This window comes from Hemicordylus capensis, chromosome 5 (genome assembly GCF_027244095.1).
Source record: "Hemicordylus capensis ecotype Gifberg chromosome 5, rHemCap1.1.pri, whole genome shotgun sequence".
Classification (NCBI taxonomy): domain Eukaryota; kingdom Metazoa; phylum Chordata; class Lepidosauria; order Squamata; family Cordylidae; genus Hemicordylus; species Hemicordylus capensis.
This window is the reverse complement of record NC_069661.1, coordinates 257300889-257321787: the sequence shown is the minus strand read 5'-3', so window position 1 is coordinate 257321787 and position 20899 is coordinate 257300889. Positions and strand designations below refer to the sequence as shown.

The 20899-nt window shown below is 47.9% G+C and overlaps 1 protein-coding gene across 2 annotated transcripts; it reads right to left on the bottom strand.

Annotated features, from left to right (window-relative positions):
• Positions 1–380: 380 nt before the first annotated feature.
• LOC128328342 (type-2 ice-structuring protein-like) lies at positions 381–20494 on the bottom strand. Of its 2 annotated transcripts, XM_053258234.1 has the most exons (7): positions 20350–20494; positions 17544–17753; positions 13624–13722; positions 10440–10526; positions 7661–7827; positions 2146–2249; positions 381–565 (listed from the first exon to the last, which is right to left on the bottom strand). In XM_053258234.1, exons 2-7 carry the CDS (start codon positions 17749–17751, stop codon positions 400–402), a joined length of 831 nt encoding a protein of 276 aa, XP_053114209.1. In that variant the 5' UTR covers positions 17752–17753; positions 20350–20494; the 3' UTR covers positions 381–399. The 2 variants fall into 2 exon arrangements, with proteins under 2 accessions (XP_053114209.1, XP_053114210.1); XM_053258235.1 differs by lacking the exon at positions 7661–7827 and having other exon boundaries at positions 10468–10526.
• Between the last annotated feature and the right edge of the window lie 405 nt (positions 20495–20899).

Here is a 20899-nt window from a genome sequence, read left to right as displayed (position 1 = left end):
TTGTTGTTGCTGCTGCTGTAGATTGACACCCCAGGCAAAAGCAAAGGCAAACGTTCCACAGGAGCAGCTTCTCCTGAAGGAAGGAACTTCCTTTAGGAGAACATCCTTCTGGAGATGTAGCAAAGGTACAACATCTGAATGTTGTCCTGCCCTAGAGTTCTGTCTTCACAAGAAAATTGCTCTGTCAAAACAGCAAGCCTCCCTACCAACCCGTTGCATAGGACACATGGGTCCGTAGCCTATTGATGACATGCATCTCTCTTGGTTTCAGCAGCTGATGAATAGTGCTTGAATGACATTGGCTGTCATTCATTCTGTGACCAAGTTGATTTTCCACAGGGTTTAATGAAATAAAAACGTGTTGTCTAATGTTGCTCAAGGTAAATGGTTTAGCCACTTTTATAGTTCATCAAGCACTAGGTCCTCCTTACACACCCATCCATTTAGCTTATGGCAACTGGCATCATTCCAGTTGGCCACACCAGCTGATGGTATAATGGCAGCACAGTCTCTTTCCATCCTTCCATTCTGCTCCAGGTTGCTGGGTTTGCCTTCAGACCAGTACCTACGAGAAAGGGCTTGTGTTAGGCAGTGAAGGCAGAGAGTGGCTTAGTCTACTCACATAGCAGAATGAGTTGGAAATGGAAGTCAGTGAGTCTTGAGCCAAATTGCCCCCACATTTCACCAGCACCTTAATGGCTGGTGACTCTGGGGTGCCTTTTTAGGGAAGCGGGGAGTGAAGTAGAGGGGCAATCTTACTCTCAATGGTATCGCTATTAGAGGCTGCCATTTTTACTTCCATGAGTCCTCTGGAAGGCGACCCACCAGCGACCCACCAGCAAGTTGAATAAATGTTAGGGGACTTCTAGGAAAATAACCAGCAGCTAGTGGCCCAGAGGAGGCCACTGCTGAAAAACCACCACGAAAAAAGAGTGAGCCATGGGCAGCTTTGCTCCAACTGAGAACTTTTAGCCCAGTTTTAATTTTTGACCAACCCCTCCTAAAATAATAATATGAATCCCAGGAAGCAGTGGATATGGCAGGAGATCAATGAACTCATTTTTCTTTCCAATTGGACTATCTGTCTCCCCCATCCCCAATTCTGCTACCTTTAGCAACCCCAAACATTGCCTCTCCCAGCTAAGAGAGATTGCCCTGTGAACTGTCCTTTTGCCCTTGTGGGTATCCAAGATAAGGCACATCTTGTGGGGAGCTTTGGAAACAATGCAGTGAGGAGTGAGCACAGATGCTCCTTCTAGGTCAGATCCTTGCAACCCTGGGGAGGGGATGCAGCTGTGAATCTTCCTTGGCGGAGACACCAGTCTGGGAGCCACCACTGTGCAGGGCTCATTGGCCTCCATTCTTTATGTGAGACCATGGAGGAGACAGAGCTAGTTGGAGATCTGCTCCCTTCCCTCATTATGTGGTGAACCTGGAGCCATCTGTCCATTTCCACAGGCCTACCTCATTTTCCTCCGTAAGGCCAATCCTCCCTACCTTGGACCACATTGGCTGCATTCACACGTAACATGAAACCAGAGGTGAAGGCCCCCCCAGTTTCAATTTGTCTATGTTTGAATGTGGGCAACTACAGTCACGGCAAAAAATGGACCCGTAGTTTCCCTCCCCGGACTCCGATTTGTACCTTTGGTTTGTAGTGAGTTTTACCTCCTGGAGCTCAGGTTTAGCAGTGCAGAATTACATCCTAAAATGGCACCAACGTCTGCCTGTTCTGCAACTAGAGCTAGAGGGAGGAAACTTCTTTCTCACTCCGGCTGCTGTTGGCTGCTGTCCTTCAGTCAATAAGGAAGCCCTGGCAGTCAGTTCCCCCTCCTCTCTGCAGTTAGCAAGACTGCACAGAGAGAGTTCTCCATGACGTCCAAATTCGGACAGGAGAGCTGGGGGGGAGAGAGGGAGCAGAACCGTGGGTCCATTGGACTCACTGTTCCGCACTACATGTGAATGCAGTCTTTGTGTCTATGAGAGCCTACAGCAACTTCTGTAAGGCAACTTGACTTTAGCTTGAAGCCTGGGAACTTGGGGACAAAGACTGCCAGAGGGTTGAGCTGTCAAGTTCTTCCCTAGACTTGAGCTGATATTACACAGGAATGCCTTTCTGCCTGGACTGCTTCTTTGCAGACTCACTGTGCAGTGAACCGGGAGCCATCTGTCCATTCCCACATGCCTTCCTCATTTTCATCTGTAAGGCCAATCCAGGCAGGGCGCTTGAGCTGAGAGGTGATGAATTTCTGCAAAAAGAAAAGATTTCTTCCTTAGAGGGCATTTTCAGTTGGTGTGTCCTCTCCTTCAGTGTGTAGTGGTGGTGAGTGCTCTGCCCTGTGGCCACTCCTTTATGGAGTCCCTCAGGGCTAAGTTCTCGCACTCATTCTTTTTAACATCTACATGAAACCACTGGGGCAGATCATCCATCAGTTTGGGGAGGGATTCCATCATTATGTCGATGATACTCAGCTGTATATTGCCACCCCAGTCCACTTTGGAGATGCTGTTTCTGTGCTTTCCCAGTGTCTGGAGGCTGTCAGGGTTTGGATGATCTAAAACAAGCTCAGACTTAATCCCACCAAGACTAAGTTGCTTTTGCTTACTTCTTGACCTGGCCAATTGCCGAGTCTGAGGCTCTCTTTGGATAGGGTTGCGCTGTCCCTGAAGGAGGTGGTCTGCAACTTGGGGGTCCTCTTGACTCGCACCTCCTGCTCAAACAACAGGTGGCGGCCATGGCCAGAGGTGCCTTTGCCCAGCTTCGGCTGGTCCACCAGTTGCGGCCCTATCTCGACCGGCAGGCCCTGACAATGGTAACTCATCCCCTCATCATCTCTTGTTTGGATTACTGCCATGCACTCTATCTGGGGTTGCTTTTGAAGATGATCCAGAAGCTTCAGTTGGTCCAGAATGCGGCACTATGGGCACTAGGAGATATGACAGTGTGACACCTCTCTTGCGGTCGCTGCACTGGTTACCAATTGGCTTCTGGGTTCAATTCAAAGTGCTGGTTCTCAACTTTAAAACTCTTCCGGCCTTAGCACCTGCTGACCTGCAGGACTGCCTCTCCCGGCCAGTCCTGTCCCGTCCTGTGAGATCCTCTCAGGTTTTCCTTCTTTCGGTCAGAGAGGTCCATAGTACTCGGGCCCATGGAAGGGCTTTCTCTGTTGCTGCCCCTTCACATTGGAATTCTCTCCCCCCACAGATTCGGTCTGCCTCCTCCCTTTCAGCCTTTAAAACTTTATTGAAGACATTTCTTTTCTGCCAGGCGTTTGCCCTTTAGTTTAGTGTTTTTGTTTTTGTTTTAAACCTCAGATGTTGTTCTTGCTTTGTACACCGCCCTGTGTCTGTGGATCGGGTGGTATATTAAATCTTTTAATTAATAAATTAATAAAAAGAGGCACAGCAGCCGTGCATGACAGGAGGTCATATTAGCTCCAAAGCATGTGCATCAATAGATAGCAGTGAGTCAGGGTTATGTACGCTGCTTGCTTTATTCTGTGTTGGAAGTTAAAGGACTTTGTCTCTTGTCTCAGACAGTGGAGGACAGACTAGTGAGTCAGAGGGCTAGAAGGTCAAGACATTGGTCATGGTCACCCCTTCTCCACTGCTCTGACACTATCCCTTTGAAATGCAGATTGGTACTCTTAGGGATTAACTTCCTTCCTCTCTCTCTTCCCTACCTGTCCTTCTACCTTGTAACATGGCAAGCCTCTCTCCCTGCACCATGAGTGCAGAGAAGATGCAGAATCCATCTGCATCCAGCTAGATAGATAGATTAGAGATCCTAAATCCTCACTTTCCTATCGAGAATGGAGTTCCTTAATAAATGCCTTATCTATTGATTTGAAACTATGAATTGGCTCCAAGTTACTTTACTCTCAGCATACACGCATGCCTAAGTAAATTCCGCTGTGTTGTGCCTCTGTGCACTCTGCTATAATGAGAAAGGGATTCTCTCACCACAGAGAATTTCCAACATTCTGGGCCAACAAAAATTTGCTTCTGTGATGTGAATAGATGCAGTTAATTATTTGTTACAATTACATACAACCTTCTAATTTGATATTTTCATATTTAAAGATATATACAGCTTGTTGGAGAGGCCCATCATTTACCAAAGAGGTAATTCACACAACCAAAAACTGTGTTCTACCCAGGTTTGGAAGCTGTGTTTGCTCCTAGTTTTCAGTTGAGTGGAAGCAAGGTAAGAGGAAAACCTGGCTTTCCTTTTTCTTTTAACTGGGTACCTTGCTTCCATGGAATCGCTTCTACCCAGGTTTTCCTCTTACCTTGCTTCCACACAACCGAAAATTTGGAGCACACTCAGCTCCCAAACACAGGTAGAACAAAGGGTTTTGATTATTTAAGAGAACCTCTTCCCTTAAGAGAAGATGTTTAAGAGAACTTCTTCCTTATGAACCCCACCGCCCATTGAGATCATTAGGAGGTCCGTCTGCATTTGCCACTGGCTCGTCTGGTGGCTACTCAGGGACGGGCCTTCTCTGTTGCTGCTCCGAGGCTTTGGAATGCGCTCCCTAGTGAAATAAGAGCCTCCCCATCTCTGACAATTTTTTAAAATTCTTTAAAGACGCACCTGTTCAGCCAGGCTTTTAACTTATACTGGTTTGATTGTTTTTAATGTTGTTTTAGAATATTGTTTTAAAATGTTTAAATTGTCATTTTTTAAATGTCTTGTTTTTGTTTTTAACTAATGTTTTAACGTTGTTTTTATTTTGTTGTGAACCGCCCAGAAACATAAGTTTGGGGTGGTATAAAAATTATGTTAAATAAATAAAAAAATGATGATGAGCTCATTGTTTTGGCTCATCCAGACCCTGACAGCCTCCCTGGGCAAGCACAGAAACAGCATCTCCGGAGTGGACTGGGGTGATAATACTGGGATGATAATATACAGCCAATGATACTCAATCCTCAGCATATTGATGGAATCTCACCCCAAATTGACAGATGACCTGTCCCAGAGGTTTCACGTAGATGTTAAAAAGAATGGGTGCGAGAACTGAGCCCCGAGGGACCCCATAAAGGAGTGGCAAATCTTTGCAAGGGGGTGGGGGAAGAATGGATGGCCAGCAGCTTCTTGTCATCCTCATCCCTGTTCCAAAGGTGGCCAAGGATTGGATCCAGACCGTGCAAGTTTTTGGAATGCCAGGGGAAGACCGGAAGAGGCCGCTGGCAAATCCCTTCCTCTAACTTAGTGTTGCCTTTTTCCCTTGGTCTACATTCCAACTGAGCGAGGTCATTCACACAAACGGAAACTGTGTTCTAACCAGATTTGGGAGCTGTGTGTGCTCCCAATTTTTGGTTGTGTGGGTGCAAGGTAGGAGAAAAACCTGGCTTACAAGTGGGTAACCCGCTTAATTGCCCCTGCCCTTATCCGGGTTTAGTGGAGCGAGCGCTCTGCTGACCCCGTCTTTGTGCTTGTGTGTTGCTGCGGCACGGCTCTGCACCATGGCAACTCATAAGTAGCAATAGCAATAGCAACAGCACTTACATTTATATACCGCTCTATAGCTGGAAGCTCTCTAAGCGGTTTACAATGATTTAGCATATTGCCCCCAACATTCTGGGTACTCATTTTACTGACCTCGGAAGGATGGAAGGCTGAGTCAACCTTGAGCCCCTGGTCAGGATCGAACTTGTAACCTTCTGGTTACAGGGCGGCAGTTTTACCACATCTGTGTAGTAGCATGCTCTGTGTGGGTTCGCAGGGCATACTGGAGAGACCCCCGAGCCGGGAGGCTGCTTTTTAGCCTCCCCGTCAGGGTCTACTCGTGAGTTGCCACGGTGCGGAGCTGCGCCGCAGCAACACATGAGCACAAAGACGGGGTTAGCGGAGTGCTCGCTCTACTAAACTAGGCTAAAGGCAGGGGCAATTAAGCGGGTTACCTGCTTGTAAACCACCGGGCTGGCCTGCGAGCCCAGTGGTTTACACGACCAGCAAAAATCGGGCTAGGCTTTGACTGTGTGAATGACCACCATTTCTAGTATTGTGGCTTTGAATCAGTCCCCTGCTTTCTGAAGTGATTTGACCCTCCTCTCAGCTTCCTTTTTACCATTCCCCTCATTTTTGAGGGTCCTCTTCTGAAGTCCAACGCATCTGTGTTGGACTTCCTTGGCAGTGCTCCATTTACATAAAAGCTGACTTGGATCTTGCTGTGGTCACTGCTCCCTATCAGTTCCACAATACTCACACCAGGTCCTGAGCAGCACTTCGGACTGAGTGCTAGATCACCTTCTTTCTCTTTTGTTTCCACACAACCAACTGTTCTAAGGCACAGTCATTTAGGGTATCTAGAGATCTGGCCTCTTTGTCATTACCAGAATGTAAATTTATCCAGGCGATATAGATGAGGACTGGGGAGACCCGAGTTCAAATCCTTTGCCTGGGGCACCCTTGAGCCTTGGACTGGCCCTGAAGCTGGGGCTTGGCACTTCTCCCCAGACTTGTATCTAGACATGTACCAAAAGCAGAAGGTTGCTGGTTCGAATCCCCGCTGGTATGTTTCCCAGACTATGGGAAACACCTATATCGGGCAGCAGTGATATAGGAAGATCCTGAAAGGCATCATCTCATACTGCGCAGGAGACAGCAATATTGGTAAACACCTCCTGTATTCTACCAAAGAAAACCACAGGGCTCTGTGGATGCCAGGAGTCAAAATTGACTTGATGGCACACCTTATGGTTACCTTTACATACTCCTAATGGTAACATTCTATAACAACATTTTAACTAAGTCAAGTCACACTGAATGTTGCTGGGAATACACCAAGAAACATCAACAGTGTCCAGAACTTAGGGACGTTCGCTGTACCTTTAGGTTCACATACAAATTGCCACTCCGGTTTTCATGCTACCATACATTGCCAAAGAATGAAGCAGCCTTTGGCTTTGGGCTAACCCAAGACCGGTAGGGCCAGAAGCCTTGGTCACTTATTAGCACGTATAATTTGCATTGGAAAGAATTATGCAGCACACGCTCAACATCTTTGCTGCTCCTCAAATACCACCAGCACACATTCTCAGCTGGTGGTGCACCTCGGCTGAAAATTGTCAGCTGCATGAAAGGCCAAAGAGCTTATTCCGGACCTCTGTAAGAGCAAAGAGAGAAACTTGCCTGCTGTCCTGGGCCCCCACCTGGTCCCAGGTAAGGATGGAAGGCAGGGAGAAGGCAAGGGAAGGGAGGGGGAGGGTATGGGGCGGGGCGGGGGAGTTCCGATAGGCATGTCAGAACTCCGAAAGAATTCCAGGAGGGAATTGAGTTGGAGTCCCAACTGTCATTTGTGGAATTAATCCCGATAGTCCCAACATAGGCACTGTAGGGTCTGACAGGCTTCTCGGAGCTATCTGACTGCACAGGCCGAACAGATGCATAATGTCTTTACAGCTTGCATGGTGCGGGCGTTAAGATGGGCACCCTAACGGGCAATGTCCACGCTTTTTAGAGTACAGCTGAAAATTCAAAGCATTTTAACTCTCATCTTCGGCCGATGGTTTTTGGATCACTGTATCATAATTATTTGCACTGGGAATTAAACAAAGGAGGTGAACAGAAAGATACCAGCATAAAGGAAAGTGGAGTACTTCATAGAGGGACCCCAAATATCAGTGTGTGTGTGGGGGGGGAATGTAAAACCTGTTCTTCATCACTGAGGACGGAGGCCAGGTGGGTATCTCTGGACATGCAAAAGTGTTCCGCATCGTGCCAGGTCTTTTCTCCTTTCGAAAGGTAGTAGAGGCTCCTCCCATGAAGCTGCCAGCCATGAAAAGCCCTTTTGGAGGCTGTGCTTTGAAAGACTTTGCCTAAAAAGAGAGAAGGGCAAGGTTTCTGCCTGCAGTCTTGGAGAAGCCGCTGCCAGTCTGTGAAGACAATACTGAGCTAGATGGACCCAGGGTCTGACTCAGTATATGGCAGCTTCCTGTGTTCCAATGAGAAGAGTCTGATGCAGCAGGGACTGCAGCTTAGGGCTCAGACTGGGGAGATTCCGCTGGGACTCATTCCTTATTGTAAGGCCTATAGGGGAGAGACTCCCTGGGGCTATTCCCATGAGCAGCAAAAATCGGGCTAGGAAAGCCTAGCCCAATTTTTGCTGCTCGAATAAACCACACCACAGCAACTCCACACCATCCCGCACCATCCTGCACCCCCGCGCCGCAGCAACTCACAAGTAGACCCCCGACCAGGAGGCTTAAAAGCAGCTCCTGGCTCGGGCGTCTCTCCAGTATGCCCTGCGCATTGCTGGGAGCTTCCGGCCCCCGATCCTCCCAGCCTCTGCCAGGACCGTAACAGAGCTGGCAGTCGTGTGGGCGGCCAATCCGGCCGCCCAGGGCTACCGCCCTGCTTGTCTGCAGGGAGAGCAGGCTTAGCCCGCTCTCCCCGCAAACCCTATGGAGGTGGGTCTCCTTGATCACAAGACCCACCTATCTATCTATCTATCTATCTATCTATCTATCTATCTATCTAAATGCTGATTAACTGGATAATCCCATGTAGAGAATCATAGAAAATTAGCATGGGAAAGGACTGTGGAGGCCTTCTCTTCAAAATCCCCAGCTCAGTGCAGGAAATTACAGCCGCATCCCTGATCAGGGGGCCATCCAGCCTCCGTTGGAAAACCTTCAGTGAAGGAGAGCCCACCATTGCATGAGACAGATGGTTCCACTGTCAGACTGCTCTTGCAGTCAAGGAACTCTTCCCAGGGCCTAGGCTAGATCTGCTTCCTTGTCATTTCAACCCAAGGCTTTGAGCCCTGCCCCCAGGAGCAGTGAGACAGAGCAAGGCTGCTCCTTCTTCTAGGGGAAGGGCCTTCAGATATTTGAGGGTGGTTTGCCCCTCTTCCCTTAATCTTCTCTTCTCTTCTCAGCATACCCAGTAGGGCTATGCATGGATGAAATTACTGTATCAGATCTCAGTCCAATCTGGTACAAGCCATTATTGAATACTGCATCCAGTAATCATACCAGCCCGGATCTTGAATTGCATCATTATTGGAACAATCCCTCATCCCAAAGATATACTGCAGGAATGATAGTCTGCGGGTAGAGCAGGCTGAGCCCCACAAACCCCCACAAACCCCAATCAGGCAAGTCTCAATGATCGTGAGACTCGCCTCGTTATATTTTGTACGATTCGTATTATCTTTATTGTGATTTGCATTGTCTTTCTTTTTGTTCTTGGGCCAATGACTGTGATGGGTAGGCCGATCCTCTCAGGGGGTCTCTCCCTCCCTCCTTCTGGCTCCCTGCTCTGCCACATTCTCCATTAGCCACGTGGCTTCTTTCTCTCCCTCTCTGCTCTGCCCCATGAAGACAGAAAGCTCAGGGACTCAGGCTTTCTATCCAGTATGTAACTTCTCCAATGAACCTTACTTGCTTTTGACCATTAAAGGTCTGTCTCAGGATACTCTCTTTAATGGGCTTGCTCTGCTCACACATGTTTGCTCTGCTAGAGTTGGGGTGAACTAAACTTCTCTGATAAATCTCTGAATGACCAAAAAAAAACCCCCTCAACTCTTGATTCCAGCAATAAGAGAATTAATAATAGATTCTACCAATCTCTTACTAACTCTATTATTGCTAAAATGAAGAACTGAGGTGTTTTGTCATCCAGAGATTGCAGCAATAACATTCCATGCAGAACTTTCTCTTGCAAAGGAATGAATTCAGCCACTTAAGCCAGGAGTGTCCTCATATCTCTGCTCTTCTTTGAAGCAAAAATGATGATATGAACCCCACAGCGCCCCTGGAATAGTGGAGCAGGCTCCGTGGTCTGAATACCCTGAAGATGATGAGTTGATCCCACCATCACCCGATCTTCAAGGGATCCACTGACTGGCAATGCTATGCACTTGTTCCCGGAGCACCATGCAAGTTCAGATATAAACCTGAGAAACAGTCCCCTGAACCCATGGATCTGATGCCACTAGAGGTCCAATAGCTGAGGAAACTAAAACTTTGGAAGCACCCAATGGTGGGTAGTATAACATCCTTCTAAAGAGATGTTGGTCATGGTCTTAGTCCTGGCACTGGGGGGTGGGGTGGGGGCAGGACATACATCTCAGCCCAGCCCCAGATGAAGAGTCAGGCAAGCTCTTCCAATCAACTCTTGTTCATACTCAGATGTATGGAGCAGTTGCAGGAGGAGAGAGGGAAAGAACCAAAGAATGAGCTCCAAGGAACACTAGAAACATGACTTCTTCTCTGCCAATAAGCAGGACTGGGCTGGGATGGCAGGAAGCCCCTCTCCCTGGAGAGGGCAAGACAAGTGGTACGGCCTGCTACTACCCAACCGACAACTCTAGGAGGACGTTCTAGGATTGCCCTCTGGGAGATGCAGGAGACCCTGAACTTCACATATGCAAGGCTGGCTGCAAAGACACAACATCCTCACTCAGGAAACTAAGCAAGATGCTTACCGTATTCTGTTTTCGTCTTCTCAAGTACCTGTGTGGTCTCCTTTACATATATCTTCACATTCCTGAGTTCAGTAACTGCTTTCACAGCTGAAAGCATTCAGAGTGTCAGAAGCTGCTTCCTAGCTCCTCACATCCATATTTATGAATTAAAATATTTGACAGTCCTTTCTGCCCCACAAAGAGGAACACACACACACACACACACACATTCTAAGTGGCTAATGAATTTCATCTATGGACACAATATAAAACACATAAAGGATTTAAAAAGAGCAAAAGCATGCAAAAGTTCAAAGCAACACCAGGTGCAGACCCACCCCTAGCAAAACAGAAGGCAATAATGAAATCAAACTAAATCAAACAATAAAATTTGCTCTCTGGTTGTTTGGCAAGTCAATACTTAAGGCTTTGTCAAGACATCCACACATTAGTAGAGAAGGGGCCAAGAGAACGCCTACTTCTTCATGAACCCCGCCACCTATTAAGGTTGTCGGGAAGGTCTGGTTGCAGTTGCCACTGGCTCAGTTGTTGGTGACTCAAAATTGGGTGTTTTCTAGGGTTGCCCTGGGACTTTGGGATGTACTCCCTAACAATGTGTGACGTCTGTGGAGCGCACGTGCGGCGGCAGCGGGTGCGCACACGCGGCGGAACAGGCGCATGCATGTTCCTTACTTCGGCTCTTGCAGGCTAACGACGGGGGCAGGGGTGGCAGGGAGGAACACTGCTGCCCCAGAAACTTTGGCAAAAAACACAGCGCCGGAGGGGGAAGAGCGGCGGGGTGTGTGTGTTAAGTACTACCCCCCCACCCTTAAAGCTACAGCCCCCCTCCGTGCCGAACCGCCGGACCAGCTCAGAACCGGACCGGTTCGGAGTCCTCCAGCACGGCCTCCGAACCGGTTCGGGCACATCCCTAGCCCAGAGCAGGTTGTGGTGAGTGGTAGTGCCCAATGGCTGCAAGGAAGCTACCACCCAGATTTCAAAGAAATTGGGCAAGGGGGTGTTGTTTTTAATTGAAGTTGGCATATCTTGGGGGCAGATTTGGGGAAGAAAATGGGTATCAGGGTCAGAAGAGAGGGTCAGGTGGTAGTGCCCCAATGGGTGCCTGCTACCACCCGGATTTCAAATAAATTGGTGAAAGGGGTGATTTTTAATCCCCCCCCCTAAAGTTTGTGTGCCATTTTCTGCCATTGGGAATAATGGGGAATTCCAGCAGCCCCATGACTCCACTTGGGGGGTACCAGGGTGGTCCAGAACAGGAATCCACTCTCATTTCCTACCAGAGAATCAACTCTCAGGACATTGAAAACAACAGAACCCAGTGTCCCATGGGCTTGTTGTTCAGGGGGTGGTTGACACCCTATGTGCACTACACCACATCCCACTCTGGGCCACCCTTGTGCAACCCCCCCCCCCACCGGGGAGTTATAACTAAGGCTGATGAAATCCCCATTATTCCTTAAGGGAAAAAGCTTAAAGATTTGTGAACTTCAAAAATCTTTTTTAAATTACCCCTTTGCCCAATTTATTTGAAATATGGGTGGTAGCTTCCTTGCACAATTGGGCACTACCACCCAATCCACTTTGGCCACAAAATGGAGGTCCAAATCTCTGAATTTGGGGGGACTAAATCTGGGGTGATTTGTTTTGTATCCAAATCTGGGAAATTGAGCAAAGGGGTGATTTGTTTTGTCTACAATCACCTGAATAATCCATAAGAACATAAGAACAGCTCTGCTGGATCAGGCCCAAGGCCCATCTAGTCCAGCATAGGGGTGTGCAATTTGGATTTTTGGTGTTTCTATTCGGATCCAAATCAAAACACCCCTGATTTGTTTTGGGGTCCGAATCTGACCCATCCGAATCACCTCAGATTTGATTTGGATCCGAATTAATCCAAATCTGAATCAATTCTGATTAAAAAACTGGGTCCCAGGGCCAAAAGAGTGGGGTGAGGTGTTAGTGCCTAATGAGTGGAGGCTACTACCCAAATTGCAGAGGAATTGGGCAAAGGACTGATTTTTTTGTGGATTTTTGAAGTTTTAGTGTCTTTGGGGCAGATTTGGGGCATAAAGTGGGATCTGGGGTGGAAGAGTGGGGTGGGGTGGTAGTGCCTAATGGGTGGAGGATACCACCCAAATTGCAGAGGGATTGGGCAAAAGGCTGATTTTTGGTGAACTGTTGAAGTTCATGCATCTTTAAGGTTTTTCTCCATAGGGAATCACGTAGGTTTCAGCAGCCCCATAACTGCACTTGGGGGGCGCTGGGGTGGCCGAGAGTGAGCGGTGGTGTAGTGAAAAGAGGGTGCCAGCCACCCCCATGGGTTTCCAACCCATGGGGTACAGAGTTCTGTTGTTTCTGAGGTGTTCTTAGTGTGAATTCTCTGATAGCAAATGAGAGTGGATTCATGGTTTGTATTGAAAATCTCATTTGTGGTGCTGCTACACCTGGAGTACTGCGTACAATTCTGGTCACCACATCTAAAAAAGGACATTGTAGAATTGGTGCAGAAGAGGGCAACCAAGATGACTAGGGGCCTAGAGCACCTTTCTTATGAGGCAAGGCTACAACACCTGGGGCTTTTTAGTTTAGAAAAAAGATGACTGCGGGGAGACATGATGGAGGTGTATGAAATGATGCATGGTGTGAAGAAAGAGAAATTCTTCTCCCTCTCCCATAACACTAGAACCAGGGGTCATCCCATGAAATTGATTGCCAGGAAATCTAGGACCAACAAACAGAAGTACTTTATCACACAACACATAATCAACTTGTGGGATTCTCTGCCACAATATATGGTGACAGCCAACAACCTGGATGGCTTTAAGAGGAGTTTGGATAACTTCATGGAAAAGAAGTCTATCATCAGCTACTAGTCGGAGGGTTATAGACCATCTCCAGCCTCAAAGGCAGGATGCCTGTGAGTACCAGTTGCAGGGGAGTAACAGCAGGAGAGGGGGCATGCCCTCAACTCCTGCCTGTGGCTTCCAGCAGCATTTGGTGAAACAGTATGCTGGACTAGATGGGCCTTGGGCCTGATCCAGCAGGGCTGTTCTTATGAACAGTGGCTGGGGGAGAGGCTTGCCCTTGTCTAGCTCTCTCCTTTTCTCCTCTGCCTGGTGAATTTGTCAGATGGGAATCAGTTTCCAACCCTCTCAATCTTGATCATTCTTGTCCTTCCACTTACAACTTTTTCTAAGCGTCGAATCTTTGAGAATACCCGCCCAACTGCTTTTCAGCTCTTGCATTGGCTCTTTAAGGCTGATCCCTGCGGCAGCATCGACATCTAAAATTAATAACACAAGATGGCTGCTTAGATGTTCAACTGCCTGATTTTCAGAGACCGCTCCCTAAAAAACTGAAGACTTGCCTCCCAGTGATTATATGTATATGCTTTCTACAGCGTGAGACTATTGGTGCTGGGCCTCCGTTCACTGGGCAGTGCCTCTCCAGAATGTGTTTCAGAGGCTGGTTTTTTAAAATTATTATTAATAATAATAATAATAATTATTATTATTATTATTATTATTATTATTATTATTAAAATATTTATACCCTGCCCCTTCAATGCAGTATTGCTTGGGGCAGTTTACAACATTAATAAAATAGATACAATATAAAATGCAATATAGTATAGAATGAGTTTTAAATGTTAAAAGACCAGGCTAAAACTACAATTAAAATTTAAAAAATGAAAATGAAAAACTAAACACTAAGAAACCTACTAGATAAATTTAACTGATATTGTTTTGATTGTTTTAATGTTGTTTTTAGAATATTGTTTCAAAATTTTAAATTGTGTTTTAAATTTCTTGCTTTTATTTTATTTTTTTAATCTTGTTGTAAACCGCCCAGAAATGTAAGTTTTGGGCGGTATAAAAATATGCTAAATAAATAAATAAAATGCAGAGGTTAAAATATCCTCTCCAGAAAGATGTGTCTTCAGTTGTTTCTTAAAAACAATGAGGGAGGAAGCATGGTGAAGTTTCCCCAGGAGGACATTCCAAAGTCGAGGGGCCACAACAAAAAAGGACCTGTATCTAGTCCCGCCAGCCAGACATTTATTAGTGGCAGAGCCATGAGCATGGCCTGAGATTCCCAATGGAGGGCCCTGGCAGGTTCATATGAGTGAATGGTACAAATAAAATGGGAAAATACCACAATTTCTTCAAGAAATATAATTGAAAATCCTCACTAGAAAGAAGAACATTGTGTTATATTCTTAGCATCATCTACAGGAAATCTGCAGAAATCCATGAAACAACAACCTTTTATCATACTTTAAAAAAAATCTAACTTGAAAAAGTCGGTTGTTTCTAGGGCCCGGTCTTGTGTTGGATTCGAGAAAGTTGTCAGATGTGATAGTGCCTGTGTTCGACTTTGTCAGATCTAATCAGATGTAACAGCAGGGAGCTTCTATTGAGTCGGAGTGACTGAAATACATCTCTGTTAAGTCAGATTTTCTTTTGTAATAGTCAGAATCATTGGATGTATTAAGTGCTCTTTAAAGGTTTCTTAGAAATCAGTCAATGCTGCCTACGTGAAACTGTTTATAGTGCCTCCTTTGGAAGATGCTGAGCAGAGAAGTGGGAAGATGGCCCGTCAAGCTGGCCACTAGCAACTGATCATGTCAAGAGTCAAGAGTTTGAGTCTGTTGCCTTCTGATCACGGATCATCCTCTAGAGAAACAAGTGCTTCACAAAAGAAAACAGGGATGCCAAAAGTGGCAGCACTCCACACTGATCTTAGAGTGGAGATGGCATATTTGGCTCCAGGGAAACTGAGCATACCAGGAGCTATGGCTACAAGCCCAACAGCAAATAACTGGGGTGGGGAGAGGGGTTAACTGTTAGAAATATCCAGTTCTGGAATGTTCTCCCTGGAACATTTTAGTCATTTCATGAGAAACAAGTTGTTCTAGAAAGAACTAATCAGCCTACTTTCCTGTCGCTGTCTCTACAACTGGACTAAATTTGGTTCAAATGGAGGTTCACAAGTTAGATCTCTTGTGCCTCAAATGTTCATGCATCTGCCATCTTGGATTGGGGTGGATGACATCATTACAAACTACACCACTGAGGTCTCCCTGTGTGTCACTCACTACAACTGTACCAAATTTGGTTCAAATCGGTAAGACAGTCCACAAATTAGTGCACTTGTGCCTCAAAAGTTTATGTGTCCACCATCTTGAATTAGGGTGGATGACATCCTCACAATCTACACCACTGAGGTGTCCCTGCAGCTGCAGCAAATTTGGTTCAAATCGGTTAAGCGGTTCACAAGTTAGCCCACTTGTGCCTCAAAAGTTTATGCATCTGTCATCTTGGATCAGTGTGGATTACATCATCACAAACTATGCCGCTGAGGTGTCCCAATCAGTCACTCACTGCAACTGTACCTAATTTGGTTTAAATTGGTTAGACAGTCCACAAATTAGCCCGCATGTGTCTCAGATGTTCATGTAGCCGCCTTCTTGAACTGGAGTGGATGACATCATCACACACCACACCATTTGGGCATCCCTATGTGTCCCTATAGCTGAAGCAAATCTGGTTCAATTCGGTTAAATGGTTCACAAGTTAGCCCACTTGCACCTCAAAAGTTTACACGGCTGCCATCTTGGATTGGGGTGGGTGAAATCATCACAAACCACGCCGTTGAGGTGTCCCTATGTGTCTTTACAACTGTACTGGTTTGGGTACATGTTGGTCCAGGCGTTGCAAAGTTGATGGGGGGAGGGACATACGGACGGACACACAAAAAGCAGGGTGATCTCATAAGCCTACTGGAAAGTAGGCTAATAAAAACGGTTACTCCCATAGGCAAACAGCCTCCATCAATATCAAGAAGCAGAGCTGGTGTGGTTCAATCAGCCTCCTTTGCTGTGGTCTCCCTTCCTATTCTGCTAACGCACCTTGCATCCTCTGCCAACTTGGCACGGGGGAAAGGCTTCCCTTAGGGCCAGGAGGTGTAGCTATTCAACACTGGCCTGATAGGAGGGGGGCCCTGCCTGCCCAGATAGCATTAGAAAGGGTGGCAGGAGGCTGGTATCAGTATCAGTATCCTTCCTTCCCACGCATGATGTCTGCTAACATTTGCTGACACACCCGCTCCGCCCCCACCTTCCCAGCTACTGTTCCAGGGAGTGTGTTGGGGCCATTAGCAGCAGCCTTTCTCTTCTGATGTCTTCTTGCTGAGCATGCGGAGGGGGACCCATCTGGCTAGTATTCAAGGCTGGGCACTGGCGTTGCCACCTGCCACCCTGTCTTGGCCACCAAAGTCAGACCCCCTCCCCTTTAAGCATTACATCAACACCTTAACCCCATCCTCTCCTGATTTGTGAGGGGTTTCAAGGGCCAAGTTGAATGCTTGAGGGGCACCGTTAGTTTTCTGGTCGAGCGTTCTGGCCAAATGTCCAGCATCCAGGCAAGGTGCAAGAAAGGTGCTTTGGCCGTGCCACTGCAATATCCTTGGCACACACTGCTGCGCGCAGTAGCAGCTGGTCCAAACCATCCGGGGGGCACCAAAGGAGGCAGCTCAGGTGGCTCCTCTCCTCCTGCCCCACCTGAAAGCTGCCCCTTCATCAGGTAGATCTGCGCAGGCCCAGAAGCCGCACTGCCTGCAGGCTGGCCCTTCATCGGGTAGAGGAGTGGGGGGGGGGAGGAGCCCCTTAGCTGCCTCCTTTGATGCTTCCCTGGATTGTTAGGATCAGCTGCTCTTGGTTGGATGGATGGATGCGGAGTAGATAATGTTGCCCCTTGTGGGAGGAGGCTAGGCAATCTCTTGTTCCTCTGAGATCCATTTGTGAACCACCCTGAGCCATTTTGGAAGGCCGGTATATAAATCTAATAAATAAATAAATAATAAACGGGCCATTTCCATGAGGAGGTATCAAAGCAGGCTTCTTCCAAACACCTTGGGAAATTTCATTGCAAAAGATGCCTTTTGATACATCCCAGAGTGTACTGTGACAGCAGACCAATATCCGCATCGGGCCTTAATGTTAGGAGCACCAGGCACGGTGTACAGCAAGGGGAAACAGGCAGCCTAGCAGATTCCAGTCGTTCCTTCAGAACAGAGTGGATTAACAGGTAGAGCCGAACTTACAAAACACGATTAATGTGATCAGTACTATCATCAAAATGATCATGCCGACAGCGAGAAAGCCCCACATGACAGTTATGGGAACACTTTCAAAACGAGTCCGGAAGGTCTGCAGGCAAGATGGCTTCTTGGCTTCTTCGCCCTTCTTGGCTCCTTCGCCCTTCTTGGCTCCTTCTCCCTTCTTGGCTCCTGTGTCTGCTTTGGGGGCCATGCCTTGGAGGACAAGAAGAAATAACCCGCCATGAAGATCCGATTGCTCACATGGCCACCATGCGGGGGTTGAGGAGGGCTGCAGGGAAAGCAGGGTCCTACCTCCCCCCACCCCCTATGATTGCTGGTTCCCTGCGAGCACCACCACGCATGTGCCCACATGATCGGCACTGAAGTGCGCAGCACACTGATTCACAGGCTGAGGGAAGGATGCCTGGCCTCCAGATATCCCACAATGCACTGAAATGCTAGAGGCAGGGTTGCTCCTTTGGCCAGCATCTCTCATTTAAATGGCTGCCAGCAGCCCGACAGGAGCTTTCGGCAACTCAGCTGCCCACACGACCGGGCAGTGAGAGAACAGGACGTGCATATGCGCCCCTACCTCACTTTTAGCCCAGGTTTTTTTTTAACAAAACAAAACAAAACACCCTGGGCTGCCCAGCCAAAGAGTGCCGTGATTGGTCCCAATCCTGGCAGTCCTCACGTGCAGCTCTACCTGGGTAGGCCTGCTCTAGCCCAGGTAAAGCTGGTCCTGAGAACAAGCTCAATGGCTATATCAAAGCACTGGTTCACCCTAAGGCCTGTGTGTCCTTTTGCTTATTCTGGAGTTTGCTACTGTGCCCAATGACTCCCCACACCAAAGGGCTGCATGAAGTGCCAGAATTTGGTGGTTGCTAAGCAACAACCAGTGGTCACCTCCTCCTGTTCTTTGGGGCTAAATTGGGGCACAATATTATGCAGCCCAGAACGGGCTGGAGGATGATGAGTCCAGAATGATTCTGAGGAGAGGTACAAAGGGAACAGAGGCCAACCTGATGAGGAAAACCAGAAGCATCTTTAAACCAAGCCCTCTTTGGATATTGAGGCTGTTATCACAGGCCATCTAGCCCAGGCTGGACTGCGTGTGTGAAGTGTTGGAAGTGAAGGACTTTGCACTGTCTCATGCCTCAATGACAGGGGGACAGACTAGTGAGTCAGAGGGCTAGAGGGGTCAAGACACTGGTCAGTCCTCCTCTCTACTGCTCTGACACTATCCCTTTGGTATGTAGATTGCTATTCTCAGGGACTTCCTGCCTGCCTGCCTCTCTCTCACTTCCTTCTTTCCTTTCTTCCCTCTATCACACACGCTCACTTCTCTCTCTGCACCATGTGTGCAGAGATGCAGACAGCTTCTCTCTGCATCCAGTTAGCTGGATAGATTAGAGACTCGATCTCTCCACTTTCCTATCTAGAATGGAGTTCTCCAAGAAAGACTCCTCATATTGATTTGAAACTATGAACTGGCTCCAAGTTTCTTTTGCTCTTAGCAGACATGCATGCCTGGGCAGGCTCCACTGTGTTTTGCCTCTGTGCACTCTGCTGTAATAGAAGGGTATCTCTTACCAGAGAGAATTCCCAACATGAAGTGCCAGGATGCACGCAGATCCTGATGCTCCCGCCCAGCCTAGCCCTGCTCTTAAGCCTGGCTCTTAGACCAGGTTAAGGGAGGAAGCGCTGCCTTAACTCGGCTGCTGGGCTGGTGTGTCTCCTCGGAGAAGCAGAGACAGGCGGCTAGAGTCTGATGGGGGGATCGCCCAGGGCACCGTGCTCATTGCATGGTGCCTTGTGGGATATGCGGAGGCTGGGAAAATGAGTCCCGGCTTCTGCTCATCTGTGTTGCCAGAAGCAGCGTGGATCATGGGGGCATGTGGTTTAGGCACCACAGGGGCAAAAGGGGAAGGTCTGGGGGAAGGTAGGTTGAGCCCTGCCTCCGCCCCTGCCCACCTGTAATGCCATCATGGGAATAGCCCCATTATTCCTCAGATGCTGCACTTGAGTACAGTGTTTAAACGGGGTCAGAAGTTCCACGGCAGCCCCGTCCGTCATCCCTGCCAGCATCCTGCTCACGGTTACAGCGGTGTTTGTCGGAAGAGGCATCCATGATGGCGGGCACTTCTGTGATCGGGCAGCCTGGGTGTCCCCAAGAAACAAGCGCCACTCTATCCATGAGCAGATAGCGGGTGGGGATCCATTTTATATGCTGTACTCAAGTGCAGCGTTTGAGAAATCACATCTGCAGATGTGATTTAGATGTTAGCTAGAGAGCAGAATGAGATAAGCTGCTAAGCACTCTCAATTTTTTTTTAAAGCTCTCAGAAAAAGTTGTGTGTGGGAAGGAAAAGAAGAAAACAAATTAGGTTTCCAAACTCAGGATTTGGATTGCGTATCCATAGGTTGTCTGAGTAAATCCCCCCCACACACAGTAGTATAGCCCACATCAGCAGAGAGGACCAGGATTGGTGTCATAAGAACATAAGAACAGCCCTGCTGGATCAGGCCCAAGGCCTATCTATTCCTTCAGTGTCCCACCAGATGCCTCTGGGGAGCCCACAGGCAAGAGGTATGTGCATGCCCTCCCTCCTGCTGTTGCTCCTCTGCAACTGGTATTGAGAGGCATCTTGCCTCCGAGGCTGGAGGTGGCCAATAGCCACTAGACTAGTAGCCATTGATAGACCTGTGCTCCGTGAATTGGTCTAAGCCCTTCTTAAAGCCACCCAGGCTGGTGGCCATTGCATCACCACATGTCCTCCTCTCATTTTAAGTTGACCTCCTTCTGTACCTTCTGCTTGAGTTTCGTCCTCTTAGGGTTTCCAGGCTACCATCCCTTGCTCCCCTTCTGAGTCTCTGTGCCATTTGACTCCTGCACTACTGTTCCTTGGTGTCTACCATGGCCTCTGAGTGCCTCATCCTCTTTCCATGTAGCCCAGCCAGCAAGCAGCCCTGTGGCTCAAGCTGCATGCTGATTGGCTGCCTCGGGTCACTATCCAGCATTCACAGTCACCACCACACCTCTGCTGAAAGGCAGGTGTGGATTGTGATAGCACAGAGGAAGGTGTGCTGGGAGGCAGCTATCTCAACACTGCCTGTCAATTTAACTCTTCTTCCTCCTCCTCCTACTTCTCCTCCTCCTCCTCCTCATTGTATAGCTAAAAGTAAAGGGTTCTGTGAACAGTGGAACTTTACCAAAACAAGGGGTAGGTTTAAGAGAGTAGAAACGAAATGACACAAGGACATTGCTTCTTCCTAGGTCAGTTAAATAATGTATTAGGACAGTTTATACAGATATAATAACTGTAGAGAGTTCCAGAGATCTCTTTTGATGGCCAAGA